General features: G+C 36.6%; 2 protein-coding genes across 2 annotated transcripts; one reads left to right on the forward strand and one right to left on the reverse strand.

Moving 5' to 3' along the window:
* Nucleotides 1–706: 706 nt before the first annotated feature.
* Nucleotides 707–6,358, reverse strand: fam3a (FAM3 metabolism regulating signaling molecule A). Its single transcript, XM_056268159.1, has 10 exons — nt 6,205–6,358; nt 5,725–5,785; nt 5,528–5,635; nt 4,266–4,289; nt 4,052–4,175; nt 3,627–3,685; nt 3,480–3,530; nt 3,290–3,374; nt 3,012–3,138; nt 707–1,026 (listed from the first exon to the last, which is right to left on the reverse strand). Exons 2-10 carry the CDS (start codon nt 5,735–5,737, stop codon nt 928–930), a joined length of 690 nt encoding a protein of 229 aa, XP_056124134.1. The 5' UTR covers nt 5,738–5,785; nt 6,205–6,358; the 3' UTR covers nt 707–927.
* Nucleotides 6,359–6,772: 414 nt separating this feature from the next.
* Nucleotides 6,773–16,506, forward strand: idh3g (isocitrate dehydrogenase (NAD(+)) 3 non-catalytic subunit gamma). Its single transcript, XM_056268160.1, has 14 exons — nt 6,773–6,870; nt 7,282–7,329; nt 8,269–8,280; nt 8,403–8,500; nt 8,587–8,702; nt 8,808–8,868; nt 9,056–9,188; nt 11,399–11,532; nt 11,630–11,732; nt 11,828–11,974; nt 14,142–14,236; nt 14,408–14,468; nt 15,581–15,712; nt 15,862–16,506. The coding sequence occupies exons 1-13, from the start codon at nt 6,802–6,804 to the stop codon at nt 15,680–15,682; spliced, it is 1,179 nt and encodes a 392-aa protein (XP_056124135.1). The 5' UTR covers nt 6,773–6,801; the 3' UTR covers nt 15,683–15,712; nt 15,862–16,506.
* The last annotated feature ends 549 nt before the right edge of the window (nt 16,507–17,055 follow it).

Here is a 17,055-nt window from a genome sequence, read left to right on the forward strand (position 1 = left end):
GGTGTGCAATGAATCTAAAATATATGAAAGTTTAATTTTTATCATTACATTATGGAAAATAATGAACTTTATCACAATATGCTAATTTTTTGAGAAGGACCTGTATTCGTAGATCAAATTGTTGTAAAAGGTAATTTTAAGTTTCATTACAAATTCTTGCTTCTCTTCTGCCCTCTAGTGTATATGAGCAGTAATGCCGCTGTCCATGGTCCTTGTTTGCGTGCTTTCATTCGCTGACAACACGCGATCCTGAGTTTCGTGCAAGAAAACCACATTTCAAACAGCCTACAATTACTCTGGCCAAGCACGAAGGGATAAGCATCTGTGTGTGTTTATTATTAGATAAGATAAACGAAATCCTCCACACACAAAAAAAAAAAAGGAAAAAAAAAGTGTCCTAAAAAAACCTCAATGATGTTAAGGTTGACTTCTATCAAAGATTGTTTACAGTGCATTTCATCAGTGCATACTTTCACATAGAACACCTGGAAGAAGATTGGTGCAATTTATGACAAAAGTCTTGAGACACTTTTCACAAGTATGGATTAGATTAGAAATAGGTAACAATCCACAATGGACTCTCTGTCTGGACATTCTTTAATGTGTAATTATCTGTCTTTGAATGTGAATGTAAATGCAAATGCTATCCTTCAGAGCAACCACTAGACACAGCTTTTATACAGTCAACTTCACACATTTTAAACCTTATATATAAAATCTTTCTAAACATTCTGTTTAAACATATTTAAAAAAATATAATAAAGAACAAAAACAAAAAAAATTCTTCTTTGGTCAATGAAACAAATCTAATTCCACTGGACCAGACAGCTTCTTCCACTTCTATGTTCACTTCAGATAGTCGAGTCACTTTTGCTCCTTGATTTTTGGGTTTGATGTGTTCCTACAGTTCAAAGTCCCCGTGAGTCCTCAAGTTTCTAACGGAGAGCGCAGAGGAATGCAGCCATCCATCTCCAGTGACTCAGGCCAGCCTTCATATTTATTATTGCTTTTACTGTTCTTCATTCGCTGAAAGACAGAGAAAAGGAGGTAAAATCCCTGCTTTAAGAATTCTAAACTGTAATTAACCTTTTCAAAATGGCTCTTAGCTAAACTCTTCCACCCTTTTCTTACTGTTGTTCACTCAGACAAGCTGTCGGAAACATCCACAAACAGCTCAGTTTGCAATAAAATGTTCTCAAAGTTGCACAATTTGGATATTATATTGTACGTGGGCTAGAATAAAATTGCAAGGCGTTTTATCGCTAATTTCTGCTTTAAAGAAACACAGTAATTAAAGTGATTACAACATCAAGCAAGACATTTTAATCCAAAGAGGCTTGCAAATGAGGAATATTAGAAGCAATTTATTATATAAAAGCCAATTTGAAATTTCAGAAAATTAGAGTAAAGAGACAAGAAAAGGTTATTTTATACAATTTATTTCTAGCAAGTGTTTAATTGTGGTTTAGGTGGCAGAAAAAGGAGCATTTGGGTGTTTTTCATGAAGGTCGTAATGGTCCACTGCATGGAGGCTCTGATTTTCCTGATGTTAAAAAGTTCAAACTAGATCTTGGGTGGTCATTTAAATTTGGGTAGTGATCATCAAACACTTCACATTGGTTTCTGTCCTGGTTGTTTTTTGGATAGTTTTAACTATTTTTAAAGGATTTATCCAAACGGACAGGAGAAGCAAAAGCTTTTCTGATACTATGGCAGATATAAACAGTTGCTTAGCAAAGCATAAGCATCAATTACTTGTTAAAGAAAATATTACCTCTATAACCTTTAAATAATACCTTCATATTGTCCATGGCACCATGTTTTTTTATTTTATTATGAAATACATGTTTTTGGATGTATTTGGTTCAAAAGACATTATATGCAGTAGCATTAAACAGGAAATGGTGTTCATGTGTTTACTAAGACTGAGCTATACGGTGATATAACTGGTGTAATATAACACATAAAATAGGGCTGTGTCTCGGCAAGAATCTGGTATACGCATCGCCAGATAAGCATATTGTATACATATGTATATATATATATATATATATATATATATAGAAAATATATAGCTTGTATATATTCTTGGATCCTGCTTTAAAGGGATATTGGATGCCCATTTTCCACAATTTGGTATGATTCTTTAGAGTGTTCATGTAAAGTTTGTAATATACTTTGGTTAAAATCCCTCAAAGGTTGTGTAAAACAACACCCTTTTTACCTCCTCAAAAACAGCTTTGTTCACAGTGATCTGTTTCGATGCATGTCTCTTTAAATGATAATGAGCAACTGCTCACCCCACCCCGCTCTTCCATGAGGAGTGTCGAATGACTGAGGGCAGAAATATGCTAATACGGGACAGTCCGTCAGTGGTCGTGGGCGGAGGATGAGCATTATGACATCATAGTGCTCGCCTGATTATTGAGAGTGTTTAGACTTAGAGGATTAAAAAAAAAGGAGTGAATGGATATTTTTCATTGTATCGTGGTTGTGTCCACACACTGCAAAGACACATTTATATGCAAACACCATATAAAAGTGAATTTTGCATCCGATGACCCCTTTAAAGGTTCACGGTATAGTGTTTTTTTAATTTCTCAAGTATTTCACAACAGAAAGTACATAGTCCACACCATGACTGCATGACACTGTTTTTTATATTGAATACTGTAAAGCTGCTTGCTTTAAAGCATCTACATATATATACCCAGATAGCACAGTTTACGTCTCTAAGATGTCTGCTAAAGATTGCTTAATCTGGAAAATTAGATGTTTGTGTACAAACATCTGATAAACGTTTTAGAAAAAGCAGTTTTACATACATTCTAAATCATAAACATCTTAAAGACATTTTCTAAATGTCTATTTAACATCTGCTCTCAAATTCAGTGTTTCCCGAGTATTAGATTTTAGCCTGGCTTATTTTGCAAACTCTTGTCTCTTGTCGATCTCCTCAGTGGTTTCTTTATAGTGACAATAATGCATATTTCTTTCCATACGAGTCCTACCTGTTCAAATGGACTCTTATTCTCTATTCCTTTGGCTCCAACAAACACCCAGCTGTCCCTGAAGCTCAGTTCCTTTGCTGCCGTGCTCCCCAGCTCCTCGAACAGCCGCCGGGCCTCATCATTTAACCTGTGAATGGGTTAAGCACTCCGATTTAAAATCCAACAAGAAACACTGAAGGAAAAGAACCCTGATATGCTCACGATTTAAGAGAGATTAGGTCACAGAACAACAGTAATCTGGGTTTAAAAGAGGAGTGCACGAATAAATAGACTCTTACTTGGTGGCAGGGTCATCAAAAGAAGCAACAAATACTAGCGTTCCTTCATGGAGAGGCCGAAGAAACTTCAGCAGCTCTGCAACCTCTGTGGCGGAAAGAGAGAAAACACTCATATTAGGAGCTGATGGACCACATCCATGAGAAAACGGCAAACTAACCAAATAATATATCACCCTAAAGGTCAACTTACCTCCTGCCCACATATCAAATGCTCTTATCTCCAAAAGATCTCCACTGACCCCTGAAAATGGAAATATTCCTATTAATTAGTACTTGTTTAAGTGAATATGTAGTACATTCAAGCATATATCAGTATAAAAGAATTTGAGCTATTTACCATTTACTAAAGCAATATTGAGACCTCTGCCCACATTGTTTTTAGCACTGCTGACAAGACTGTAAGATCAAACAAGTAGAAGTCAAACAACATTTGTAAACAGCTATTGTAAATATTATTCTAAATAGACACTTAATTCTATGGTAAAAGTTAAGGGAGGATCAGAAAATGGAATATGAATATGAGCAAAACACAGGCACGGAAAGAGAAACCAATGCCTACTTGCATCACGTTCCCCAATAAGATTATGAGTCTGGTAGTGATGGTCATGAGAAAAACAAAGACGATATAATGAATACCAGTGGAGACAGAACAAGAAAAAGGGAGAGAGGTTGCATGCGGAGCTTAGTGTGCAGCGGTGCCCATGCAAGCTCATTAGAGACCGACAGTGATGCCGCATCATTTCAAAATGTCAGTCAACTTGCATTTTATCCTCCAGACACATTTTGGGGCCGATGACATTGGCAGCGCCAGAAGTCAGCCGGAATGCGAGATGTTTGGGGGGGCACGGTGCTGACAGGCCACATTTGTACTTGCGTGGTCGTGGTTCTGCAGGAGAGAAGGTTATTGCATTGAATGATCAGATTGCTTAAATGTTTCTTCTGAAAATGTCAAAGTAGATGTACTTAGTCATTTTACCTGGAGTGGCTTCTTCTTGTCCACCTACGAATGATATATATATATATATAATCAAAGTTAGCCTTACAAGTCATATAAGATAAAACAAATGCTACATAATACATGCATATATCACATTTACACATGCATATATCACATTTACACACACACATAAAAAAAAACGTTTACTGGGTGGGACGGGACAACCAGTAACTCGAGATAACAGCAATAGCAAACCACAACGATCAATGATCCAATTTTTTCCTGAGGGACAAAATCAACATTTTCTCTTGTTTGAAAAGCTGTTTTACTAAGGTATACATCACAATAGGGAAGAAAAGACCATCACAACTTCTGTTTCATGCCGACTTTAAAGAAAAGTGGCATGATCAAGTGGCGGAAATAACTGATGATTTTGCACAGCACCGTAACAAAACTCTGACACATTTTCAATAACACCCTAATCACAGGTGTAGCGTGCAAACTCAAAATACCTCAGTTAGATCAAGTTCAAGTTTTTTTATAAAGCACATTTAAAAACAACAATGGTTGAACCAAAGTGCTGTACAATTAGGTAAATACAGTAAGAGAAACAGGAAAGAAAACTAAATTAGATTACAGAGTAAGTTACAAGAGAAAAACTTAAAATAAACAAGTCATACAAATACAAATGAAACTCATTCTGCTAAAACCCCTGTGCATCTTAAGCAACACCATAGGCTAAGGAGAAAAGATGTGTCTTCAACCTAGATTTGAATGTGGACAATGTGGTAGAGGACCTTACAGAGAATGGAAATGCATTTCTCAACTTGGGGGCCAAGTTACAAACGTGGCAAAGAGGAAATACCTTAGTTAAAATAAGTTGTGTGTTTGGGTTTTTAGATAACTAGAAAACATTTCCTGAAATTATTTATTAGATCTAATTTTTAAATGATTCAAGTTGCTTTCATATTATTATAAGGGTTTATTATATCATAAAGAATTGAACTGTTCTGCATGCAAATAAAATAAGAAATACTGAATGACGCAAGCTCTTTTTTTGATGCTGTACAGATCTAGTAAGGGAAGTTTTTGCTCATGTGCCTGAAATGTCCATCCAATAGAGGGAGGCTTTGCTCAGCATGAAAAAATAATAGAGGGAAGGAACATTGCATAACAGTTGAGTAGCTTGTAGCAGATTTGTCAGTTTACTTTGAAAGCTACTAATAGAACTACATGTTATATGCTCTCCAAGATAACAGCATTGGCCGTGGAAAAACCTATATCATATAAAATAGCCTTACCACTAAAGAGCGTCCTTATCAAGGAGTTCCCATCCCCTCCTAGCATTGAATTTGCTAGAAGCCAGGTGAAGCCCAAAAGAAGTATCAAGGCAACAGCACGCATGGCCACTGGGGAATACAAAGGAAGGAAATAGTACTTTAATGTCATTGTGAGTAGGAACTTATCTAGCCCATGATAAGTGAGGAAATGCACAGACCTGCAAACCTCATGGTGGACAGATGTCAAAATCTTGTCAGCAAATGGTCACTTTTAATATTCTGTTTGGAGCAAGAAAGACAGCATTTAGGACAAAGATACGCATCATGTACGTTTTCAGATTAAACCCTTGAAAGGAGTAAATTTCGAAGAACAGGATTCAGTAACCTGTCATTCAGGACATTTAGCTGTTAACGCTTAATCTATATGTTAAACATACTTGTAAGGAAGTTTGACTCCTATGTCTGCTTCCTATTTTGATTTCAATGGCTGGATATTTAATGGCTAACATATGTTTTAATTACAGTTTTAGCCCACGTCTATGACATTAGAGCTGATAGTCTTTTGGGAAGCAAACCTCCCTGGAATTGAAACCTAGGCACCAGCTTCATACGCAAATCTGTTCATGTAAATAAGCAAACTCACTTTTAAACCGGAGCACAATAATTGAATCAAAACACACAAATAATAATAAAAATACCTTTCAAAACGTGGAGTGACCCTGTAACGTTACAGGTTTGCAAAACACTTTCTCTCTTGGGTTGTGAAACTGTCACGACTAATTTACTCGCGTCCGAAACACGTTCATCTTAAAACCAGTGACGACTGGATTAGTCGGCAACAAATACACGAACACACAATTACGTAGTAACAAAATATCCTTGTTCGTCGACCTCTATAAGCGTACATTTGTTGCCAAAACACCAATCCCGATTACAGTCTTCCGGTTCGAGTCCAAAATGATGAGCACGTGGTTCTTTTGCCAACCCAGTATGCAAATATAATCTATGCTCCACTTCCTAGTGTTTATTTACATTTGACCCATGCAAAATGGTGTCATTTATATAGATAGAGAGTAATCATTCATTAATAATGTAGGTTTGTGATATTACAGCAGAACGACATATTTAAATGTACAATAACAAATCTGTATGAGTGTAAATTTGTCAGTGGCAAAGTAACTAATATCCTTTTAAAGATGTATTTTTCCAAAACGCAGCCCGGAACTATTCTCCACAGGTCGGTGTTTAATCCGGAAAGTAACACACACACACACACACACACGCATACTACTGTCATGATCATGGCCACTCTTACCAAAGCTTTAAAACCAATCTTGGGAAGGCAATTGGGAAATGCAACAAAGGCAAGGCATTTTATTTACACATTATGACCAGAGAAACCGTATAAATACTAGTAATAATAAGAAATTATGTCTCAACCCGTCCTATTAGCGTGACATTTTATTAAGACAAGGTCAGAGTTAGCTTGCTAAATGTCAATTTATGTATTAGTCCGCATTATACATGTATTTTAGCTCAGTCAGTTAACATATTTGTTCATGTATACGTTTAATCAGTGCGATTGACGGCATGATTTCAGTGATTTGGCAGTGTCTTAAAACGTAGTGAGCTGCTAAAGTACATAGCATTTTTTTTTTGCATTGTGGTCACTAGATGTTGCTGTATATGTCTGCAGCTTACACGGCTTTGAAACACTAGCATGATTTGAGGGGTGCTGTATCATATTGTAATGCTTAATCGGTTTGTTTTTGTAGGTCTTTGGCGCAGCAGTCAGCAATCAAAGAGGAAAACCTACTTACACAGTGGGTTGTTGTCTTTACATGGCAGGCAGCTAATAATGCCTGTCTACATACATGGCAGCTAATAATGCCTGTCTACGTTGGTTTAGACCTGTATTGGTTATGTGCTAGTTTCTTTAGTACAACCCAGTAATCTAGGGCTAATAATGTTTCCTGTTAACAAATGTTATTTTTAGTTTTTTGAAACTGAGCAACACTTGTTTCAATATACACTACCGTTCAAAAGTTTGGGGTCAGTGAGAATTTTATTTTTATTATTTGGAGGAAAGAAAACAATACTTTTATTTATCAAGGGCAGTAAAGACATTTATAATGTTACAAAAGATTCTATTTCAAACAAATGCTGTTCTTTTGAACTTCCTATTCATCAAAGAATCCTAAAAAAAAAAAAAAAAAAAAAAAACTGTACAACTGACAGACCAACAACTGTTTCAACATTGATAATAATAATAAATGTTTCTTGAGCATCAAATCCTCATATTATACTGATTTGTGAAGGATCATTTGACACTGAAGACACTGACACTGGTGATGCTGAAAATTCAGCTTTGATCACAGGAATAAATTACACTTTACTATATATTCACACAGAAAACAGCTGATTTACACTGGAATAATATTTAATACTATAACTGATTTTTGTTGTATTTTTAATCAAATAAGCGCAGCCATGGTTAGCAGAAGAGAATTCTTTTAAAAGTATTTAAAATCGTACCGACCCCAAACTTTTGAACGGTAGTGTAAGTTGAAATCTATCTATCTGATATGATTGGTTATTCATTGTTTGACAGAAAAGTATACTTTATGGTACTATTGAGTGGAACAAAAACATGTCTTCAACATAAGTTATAAGATAATGAATGGTGGTTCCTATTTCTCTCACTAACTGTGGATTTTTTGTTTATTATTCTTAATCACCTTTGGTCCTCCTCTGTCTTGAAGGGACAAATCATAGTAAGTATGGATTGACATAAGTAAACATAGAAAGAATGATGCCAAATACCCAAGTTATTTCCATGATTAACATGCACATGTAATATAGCCACTGAATGTTAATTCATTATGTTTGTTTGCAGCCTCCTCCTGCCAAGTATGGAGGCCGGCATACTGTAGCATTGATTCCTGGAGATGGAATAGGACCTGAGCTGCTCAGCCATGTGCGGGAACTCTTCAGGTTTGTCAAATCAATACTTTCAACAAATATAATTAGTGTCTGGTAATAATGTGCTGCCACACTAAGATTTTCATATTGAATCACAGATTCAGCTGTGTTCCTGTGGACTTTGAGGTGGTGAATGTAAATTCTTCATTAACCAGTGAGGACGACATCAAAAATGCCATTATGGCCATTCGCCGCAATGGAGTTGCTCTTAAGGGTCTGTACAATCAGCTACTTATTGACAATGTTACAGTTGTTCCTCTGTTATTAGTGAGATTTTAGATAAACTGTTTATATTTAATCATTTATCTTTTTTTCTCAGGTAACATTGAGACCAACCACATAATGCCCCCTAACCACAAGTCAAGGAACAATCTTCTACGGTAAGGCTGAAAGACTAATAATTACACAAATAATCTATTTATACCAGCTCCATCAGATGTTTATGATGCTGTACAAAAAGTTGTTGGGCCCCTCAGTTTGAGTGCGAGTGCCTCAGATTTGGCCTCCAGTCCATTACTGTGTGTCTAGACTGGTTCACCTCCAACCACAGCTGTCTCTCTCTGTCAGCACGAGTCTAGATCTGTATGCCAATGTGATGCACTGCCAGTCACTTCCTGGAGTCCAGACGCGCCACAAAAACATCGACATCATCATCATTAGAGAGAACACAGAGGGCGAGTACAGCAGTCTGGAGCATGAGGTCAGGAGTTTACTTCACCCACTCAATAGACTTTCACACAGCTCCACTTGTTTCTAGCACATCTTTCCTCACATACAAGAATTGATCATTAAAGAGAATAAAGACATTAAAATGTGTTATTCTATTGCACATGTAGAAAATACACTATTGTTAAAAATTTGGGGGTTGGTAAGATTTTTTAAGTTCTTGAGCGAAGTCTCTTTTTTTATTAGAAATACAGGAAAAATGGTAATATGGTAAATAATAATAAAAACATTACTTTATACTGTCACTTTTGATCAATATAATGCTTCCTTGCTGAATAAAAGTATTCATTTATTTCAAAGGAAAAAAAACATACTGACCCCAAACTTTTAAATGGTATTGTACATAGTAAGCATTCATAATTTTGAATATTTGTTTATCATGGAATAATAGTACAATATAAAAAATAATTGCCAAAATTAATGTAATAACTTAATGTGAAAGTATGAGTATGTAACTTATGAAATATGTCATTTTAGAACAATCAATATACTATAGAATAAGTATATATGTATATGTCTGCAATGCGCATATATATATATATATATATTAGTGCTGGGCAAGTTAACGCGTTATTATCGCGTTAACGCATTTATTAATTAATGCCGACAATTTTTTTATCGCGCGTTAACGCAGTTTTTTTTTATTATTATTTTGAAAGTCCGTTGCTCACTGGCTCTGAATACACATAGGCCTACAGTCAAACCATGATCACAGGAGGGGTGGGATGTTGGTCAGCCAGCAAATAACCCACACAAACAAGCAGTGGAGAGGCTTTGGCAGGTTCTCTCAGGTGAACAGAAAGGGAGACAGCGCTCCGCGAGTGAATGACAGGCGCTCTATAGATAGTAACCATGGCACCGGCTTCTGTGCGCTACGCAGCTGTAGCCTTCTTAACTTAAATTAAAATTATACATAACTTTACCTGATAGGCCTGCGTTTAGTTTAGCGGGGATGCTCTGCCATGTGAATTCCCTCCTGTTGATGTCCTGATAACTATTTAGATTCTGGAAACTCACAAACAGCGAGCCGAGGATCACTCTCTCTTCCAAGGATTTGTGCTGCGCGTCGTGTACAAAAAGTTAGACAATTCCACTTCGGCAACGCGCGGGCGCGAGCGTGAGGCGGGCATGACCGCAACAGTTTCACAGGAACGCACCCGCTTGTCGCTGCACCTGTGCTCGACCACTTCACCTCACTCTAGGCTGATTTATACTTCTGCGTCGGACCTACGCCGGAGCCTCTACGCTATAGACTACGCGTTGGTTTTCATTTATATATCTGCGTCGTTGTCCGCGTTGACGCGCAATTACACATGCAGAGGGAGAGTGAAACCCGGGGAGCGGTTCTAGCAATCACAGCGCTTGCGGTACGCGTAGAATTGACGTTACATTTTTGGAGAGATGCACGTCAGGGTACGCGCGCTACACAGCTACGGCGTGAGTTCGACGCAGAAGTATAAATTGGCTTTACCTCTGTTTAATGTAATCTTACGTGGGAAACCATGGCATGCCATGACCAAACCTAAGCTGCTATCAGAGAAGTAACGTTGGTCGACTTATTTCTGTAGTGATCATGACCCTTTGACTACATAGACTGTTTCTGCTGCTCCCTGATACAAGATACCTGTTCAGAAAAAACAACAACAAGAAAACTGGACTCTTTTAACAAGCTAGATAAAAGGTAATGCCCTGGCAGTGGCAAATAGCTTTGTTTAAATATTTGATTTGATTACATTAATGTTTAAGTTGAGATTTACATGAAATATTTTATTGATACTGTGTAAAGGGAATACTGCTGGTATAAAAGCACCTTATTTGTTTAAAGTTTTTGCAAACCACATGTTATTGCACTTTTGTAGCAGTACATTTAAATCAAAAGTGCGCAATACACTACTTTAGAATTCATTATTCAATTTTGCGCGTAACAATGCGATTAATCGCGATTAATCGCAAGAAAATCATGCGATTAATCGCGATTAAATTTTTTAATCGTTGCCCAGCACTAATATATATATATGTGCATGATGCCATATATATATATGAGGCATGATGCCTTGAACACATAAAACAAACTTGCTATGTCCCCCACTTATATGCAAAATATTCTTTTTTCCTACCCATTTTATGTTCTCTTTTATTTTATTGGTCAGTACCCTAGAATAAATAATTTTCTTTGTGTTTCAGAGTGTATCAGGAGTTGTAGAGTGTCTGAAAATCATCACGAGGACCAACTCCCTCCGCATCGCTGACTATGCCTTCAAACTAGCCCGAGAGAAAGGTCGCCGCAGGGTCACGGCTGTCCACAAGGCTAACATCATGTTAGTTAGTCTACTACTTGTCTGTACAATTAATTCACTGTTTGTGTCACAAAAAAGAATGTGTTAATAATGTGTTCTCACGCTTTTCTCTTAACAGGAAACTGGGGGATGGGCTGTTCTTGCAGTGCTGTAAGGAGGTGGCCTCTGGTTACCCAGACATTGAGTTTGATAGCATGATTGTAGACAACACCACCATGCAGGTGAACAAATAATCAAACAAATCATGCTGACAATTTTGATGTGTTATGAGAAAGAAAAATAAGCCCGTTACTATATTTACTGTGGTTTCTTTCAGCTTGTTTCTAAGCCCCAACAGTTTGATGTCATGGTGATGCCTAATCTCTATGGCAATGTAGTCAGCAATGTGTGTGCGGGGCTGGTGGGTGGACCCGGTCTGGTGCCTGGTGCCAACTACGGACGAGACTATGCTGTGTTTGAAACGGTTGGTTTGATGGAAAAAACTGAGCAATTAGCACAATCCTAACTTGCAGGAATTTTGAAGGTCACCCCTTAACAATAATCCTTGTATTTTTAGAGTTTTATTTGCTTTAACCTCAGTGTGAATAATAATTGTAGTCAGCTATGTAAACGGCTTTAAGACCAAACAGAACCCTCTGCCCGCATAATACGGCTAGCAAAACACTGCCACAAAAATTCCATTTTTATAAAAATGTATTTTATTCCACAAAAATAATAAATAACACTGTTTTTACTATTGATAATAAAAAGAAATGTTTCTTGAGCACCAAATCGGCATGTTAGAATGATATCTGAAGAATCTTGTGACACTTAAAACTGGAAAATTCCGCTTTTCCATTATAGGAATAAATTACATTTTAAATATATTAACATAGAAAACAGTTATTTTAAATTTGTAATAATATTTTCACAATATTTCAGTTTTTAATGTATTTACTATCAAATAAATGACACTTTGGTGAGCATGAGAGACTTCTTTCAAAAACATTAAAAAATTCTAAAAGTAGCAGCAAATCAGTCGCAACTGCTGGGTGAATGTTATTTCACCTAGGGTGATTAATATTCATAAGCCAGTTTATTACATGCTTATGTTAACTTAAGTGTATTTAAAGCTGCAGTCTGCAGTTTTTCCTCTATCGCCATCTCTGTTCGAAATATGCAATTGCAGTTATTCGCGGAATTATCAACTTTACGTGAGTTGTACTTCAAAACCCTCGACACGGCACAGCGCGGATGAACACAATGTTTGAGGAGAGTGTGCGGCTGTCACTCACCGCGCCGGTGTGGATAATGGGATTCAGAATCACAGATTATTCTTTTTGGAAGTATGACCAACATAAGTATTTTCACCGGAAAATGTCATCTGAACAAGTAAGAAACATCCACTTTTGTTCTGGTTCTGACATTGCAGTAAATCGCGCTGAATCGCTTATATCACGCAAAACCGTGCAAATTATAACCAAAGGAGGGAGAGCATTATTATCTCCACCAAAGGAGGGAGAGCATTTTCACATTTAGCTCCGAAGCTCTGGAATAGCCTTCCTGATATTGTTCGTTGCTCAGACTCGTTCTCCCAGTTTAAAACTAGACTAAAGACGCATCTATTTAGCCAGGCATTCATGTACATTTTTTCATCTTACAGTTACTGTAAATTCGGCCTCTACTTCATAGTTGATCCGTCACTTGATGGAGTTTTTCGGTTCCTTGCCACTGTTGCCTTTGGCTTGCTCAGTTGGGGATATTCAAATTAAATGACCCATCATACCACTGATCAGCTCTACCAAACTTGGATGTCTTTTCCAGTAATAAACAAACACTGTTAAGTTGTTTTGATTGATACTGTGAAGCAGCTTTGATACAATCTGTATTGTGAAAAGTGCTATATAAATATATTTGACTTGACTTGACTTATACTTTGTTCTCAAATTGTTAATGTTAACAATGTCAGTATTGCGTGACTACATGTAATGTCCTTCTGATATGTATCCTTATTTTCGCATGGGTCCGGTTGCAGTCTCTTTTTTTCTGTAGCCGCTCTGAAGTCCGAACGAAGTCTTTTGTATTTTACAACGGGTGAGTCTCCTGTTGTCACTGGTGATCGTCGTTTGAACCTTTCTGGATCCGCCATCAAATTGATAAGTTTAATTATATCAAGTGCTGTGAGAAAAGGCTATAAATCTCCACCTGCAGCATCCTCACACTCATAGCCTCCTAGCCGAGACTCCTTCTTTATGTGTACAGATGGGACGTAATGACGCAAAGACATGCTCGAATCTCCCGCGGAAAGCCACCAGTACCACTGGAGTTAAAAACATTATTACAAGCTTACCGCTTTGAATCGAGCTAAGGCAAGCAGAGAGTTTTGAACACTAGCTGGTTATATTTTTTCTCAAATATGTATTTTGGATAATTTTTAACCCAAAAAAAGCTACGGACTGCAGCTTTAAATAGAAAGATACTACGTTTGCATGTTCTCCATGCAATATGCTGCATCAGCATTATTCATAGACCTATTTTAAAAGAATGATGCTTATATATTATTTCTCTATTGAAATTGAGCTGTGCCACTGAAATTAAAATGCAAATATCGAGTGATGTTTAAATGGCTGGGTTTAAATATGTTATAACAGGCCACCAGGAATACAGGAAAGAGCATTGCCAACAGGAACATCGCCAACCCCACTGCCATGCTGCTTGCCAGCTGCCTCATGTTAGATCATCTCAAGTAAGTTATGAGCTCATGTGTTATTTTATAAGTGTCCGCTCTTATGATGGTAATTTTGCTGATTTTTGCCTTTCTGGTTCTTTGTTAGTTCTTGTATCTTTAACTTGATGAACAGTCAGAATTTCCCTGTTGTATAAAATCTATGTTTACGATATGACTCTTCTTTTTCAGGCTTTATGACTATGCCACCATGATCCGAAGTGCAATTCTCACCACTATGAACAAGACCAGGGTCAGTCATATAGATTCTTTCTAAAGTATTAACTCAACCTCTATACATTTTACAGTTGGTCTAGCACATCGTGTATGGCAGGTTCTAGCTCACAACTTGGATACTGTCAGGTGTGAAAATCTGCTCATGAAGTTACCATTTAGACCAAGGCATTCTACTATTCTTTGGATTTGTGCATGAAAGATCTCTTTGTAGTAATATTATTTGACTGTATAGATATTGATATAGTTACACTACCGTTAAAAATATTGGGGTCAGTAAGATTTGTTTTGTTTTTGAAGTCTCATACTCACCAAGGCAGCATTTAGTTGATAGAAAAAAATACAATTAAAACAGTAATATTGTTTAAATATATTTAAAAATGTCATTTATTTCTGTAATGGCAAGGCTGAGATTTTAGCATCATTACTCTTCAGTGTCACATGATTCTTCAGAAATCATTCTAATATGCAGATTTGCTGCTTTGTGGAAACCATGATACATTTTTATTTATTTTTTAGGATTTTTTGATTAATAGAAAGGTCAAAAGAACAGCATTTATTTAAGATTGAAATGTTTTGTTACATTAAAATGTATTTAAAATCAGTTTTGATCAATTTAACGCATCCTTGCCAAATAAAAGTTTTGGTTTTTTCAGTCTTACCAAACTTTTGAACGGTAGAGTATATGTGCTTGAAATTGAACTCCAAAAATACTAATGGCATTGCAGTATCTTATAGTAATGTCTATTTGGGTAAAAAAAAACAACAAAAAAAACTTGTCTTCCTTTTTTTTTTTTACAATTTGTAGAATTTTTCAAAGGGGTGAGGTCACATGCTTGTTGCACAATTGATGTTCAGCCATATGTCTAAGCATGTTGTAATGCTGTGGTTCTCAAACCTGTCCTGGAGTACCACCAGCCCTGCATATTTTGTGTCTCCCTGTCTCTGACACACCTATTTCAGGTCTTGTAGACTCTACTAATGAGCTCATGAGTTGAATCAGGTGTGATGGATGGAGACATACAAAATGTGCAGGGCTGGTGGCACTCCAGGACATGTTTGTGATCCACTGTTGTAATCATAGACTGTAAAAAATGGTTGTAATGTGTTCTGTGATGTTTCCTGTTGCAGTTGCACACAGTTGACATTGGGGGGCAGGGCACTACTTCAGAAGTGGTTCAGTCTATCATGAGGAACATCGAGAGTGGCGGTCCCCTCACCACTGATATCTAAGCTCAGTCAGCATCACTCCACATCTGTTTGGTACAGAGCAGTTCTTGTACATTCTATTTTTTTGTCAATCAGTTTATAATCCATGGCCAGGAGTAACAAGCCTAATTTCCCTTCCAATTCCTATTTGGTAGATCTGTTTATATTTCATCTCAACTTTTACCTTTCCAATTTACTTTCAGATGCATCAGTTTCGTAAGGACATCTGTCACATGAACTTCAGTCCCAAGATTCATTTGAAATGCAGCATACTTCAGCATTGAGCTTGTGGTGTTTCTTGGGCATAGTGGTCTTTCCTTGGGAACTGCAGAGCTTTTAGATGTATCATATTGTATCTAAACGGTTATATTGTTTAAATGCTATGCTAATGCAGTATTTATGAGGTTCTTGCATTGGGTTTCTGTTTCTGCTGCTCAATTGCATTCCAAATTTGATCCGTTCTTAACACGTTATTCTAAAACACAATGTATTCATTTGGGGTTCATAACTTTTGTGTTTACTTTAATGAACCTGAATAATATGAACAAACCTCCAACTGTCCATTTACAAAATTATACTTGTATAAACTAGTGCATTTTACTTTTCTAACAGCCTTACAGTGTTGGGTGTTTAAATGGACTTCGTGTTCTGGATGTCCATCAGATGATATTTTTTCATTAGACTTTATAATAGTATTATTTAAGCTTAATACTTAATGTTGGTCTACTGTTGCATCATTTAGTTTAGACCTTTATGTTAATTTAATTTCTTGATATGCAGTGCTTATTTGTATTATTGATCTGTCATACTGTCATCTTTTGAGTTAAACATGCACATTTTACATCAAACATGCAAATTCTACCTGATAAAATATATCAGAGCTTGACATTACTATGTACTGTTAATTATTTTAAATTTTAATTGAAATAATTTTAAGTCATCTGAGTCACCTAGTGGGTCCCAGTCCCCCTGGGTGAGAAACACTGCTGTAAGGGTTAAAAAACTGTACTGTCTCACAAATCATTAATGGCTCAAAGGTAATCCAATGATACAATAAATAAAATGGTTGTCCTCTTTAAAATGTCTTGTTTATTGTAGATCACTGACAACTTAAAATAGAACATAAACTGAGAAATATACATTTGCACATTTTAGTTTCTCACATCTGATATGACAAACAAGGTGTGTTAGCTATGTATTCAAGATGTGTTTTGTTGGGTCTTTCGGGAGCCGGAGAGTTTGGCAGTACACTTGCAGTCCCATTAAAGCAAACACTGTCCAAGTGAACAATAGTGACAAGAAAACATCAACTCTCCAGTTGAGGGATTATACCTTTTTGGGTCTATTGCCGAATGTTCTATATTTTGAACCAAGAAAAAAAAAAAAATGTTTTCCTG

The sequence above is a fragment of the Rhinichthys klamathensis genome, unplaced genomic scaffold, assembly GCF_029890125.1.
Source record: "Rhinichthys klamathensis goyatoka isolate OS25496 unplaced genomic scaffold, OSU_Roscu_1.1 h1tg000269l_1, whole genome shotgun sequence".
NCBI classification, from domain to species: Eukaryota; Metazoa; Chordata; class Actinopteri; order Cypriniformes; family Leuciscidae; genus Rhinichthys; species Rhinichthys klamathensis.

What these genes read in the sequence shown, in the direction of transcription:
- fam3a (XM_056268159.1), bottom strand. An exon ending in GATAAGGACGCTCTTTAGTG is followed by an intron (nt 4,290 to 5,527) that starts GTAAGGCTATTT and finishes TATCATTCGTAG; the next exon opens with GTGGACAAGAAGAAGCCACT. An exon ending in ATAAGAGTCCATTTGAACAG is followed by an intron (nt 1,027 to 3,011) that starts GTAGGACTCGTA and finishes TCTGTCTTTCAG; the next exon opens with CGAATGAAGAACAGTAAAAG.
- idh3g (XM_056268160.1), top strand. Translation starts at nt 6,802, where the DNA reads ATGATCATGGCCACTCTTACCAAAGCTTTAAAACCAATCTTGGGAAGG. An exon ending in CATGTGCGGGAACTCTTCAG is followed by an intron (nt 8,501 to 8,586) that starts GTTTGTCAAATC and finishes ATTGAATCACAG; the next exon opens with ATTCAGCTGTGTTCCTGTGG. An exon ending in TCAAGGAACAATCTTCTACG is followed by an intron (nt 8,869 to 9,055) that starts GTAAGGCTGAAA and finishes TCTCTCTGTCAG; the next exon opens with CACGAGTCTAGATCTGTATG.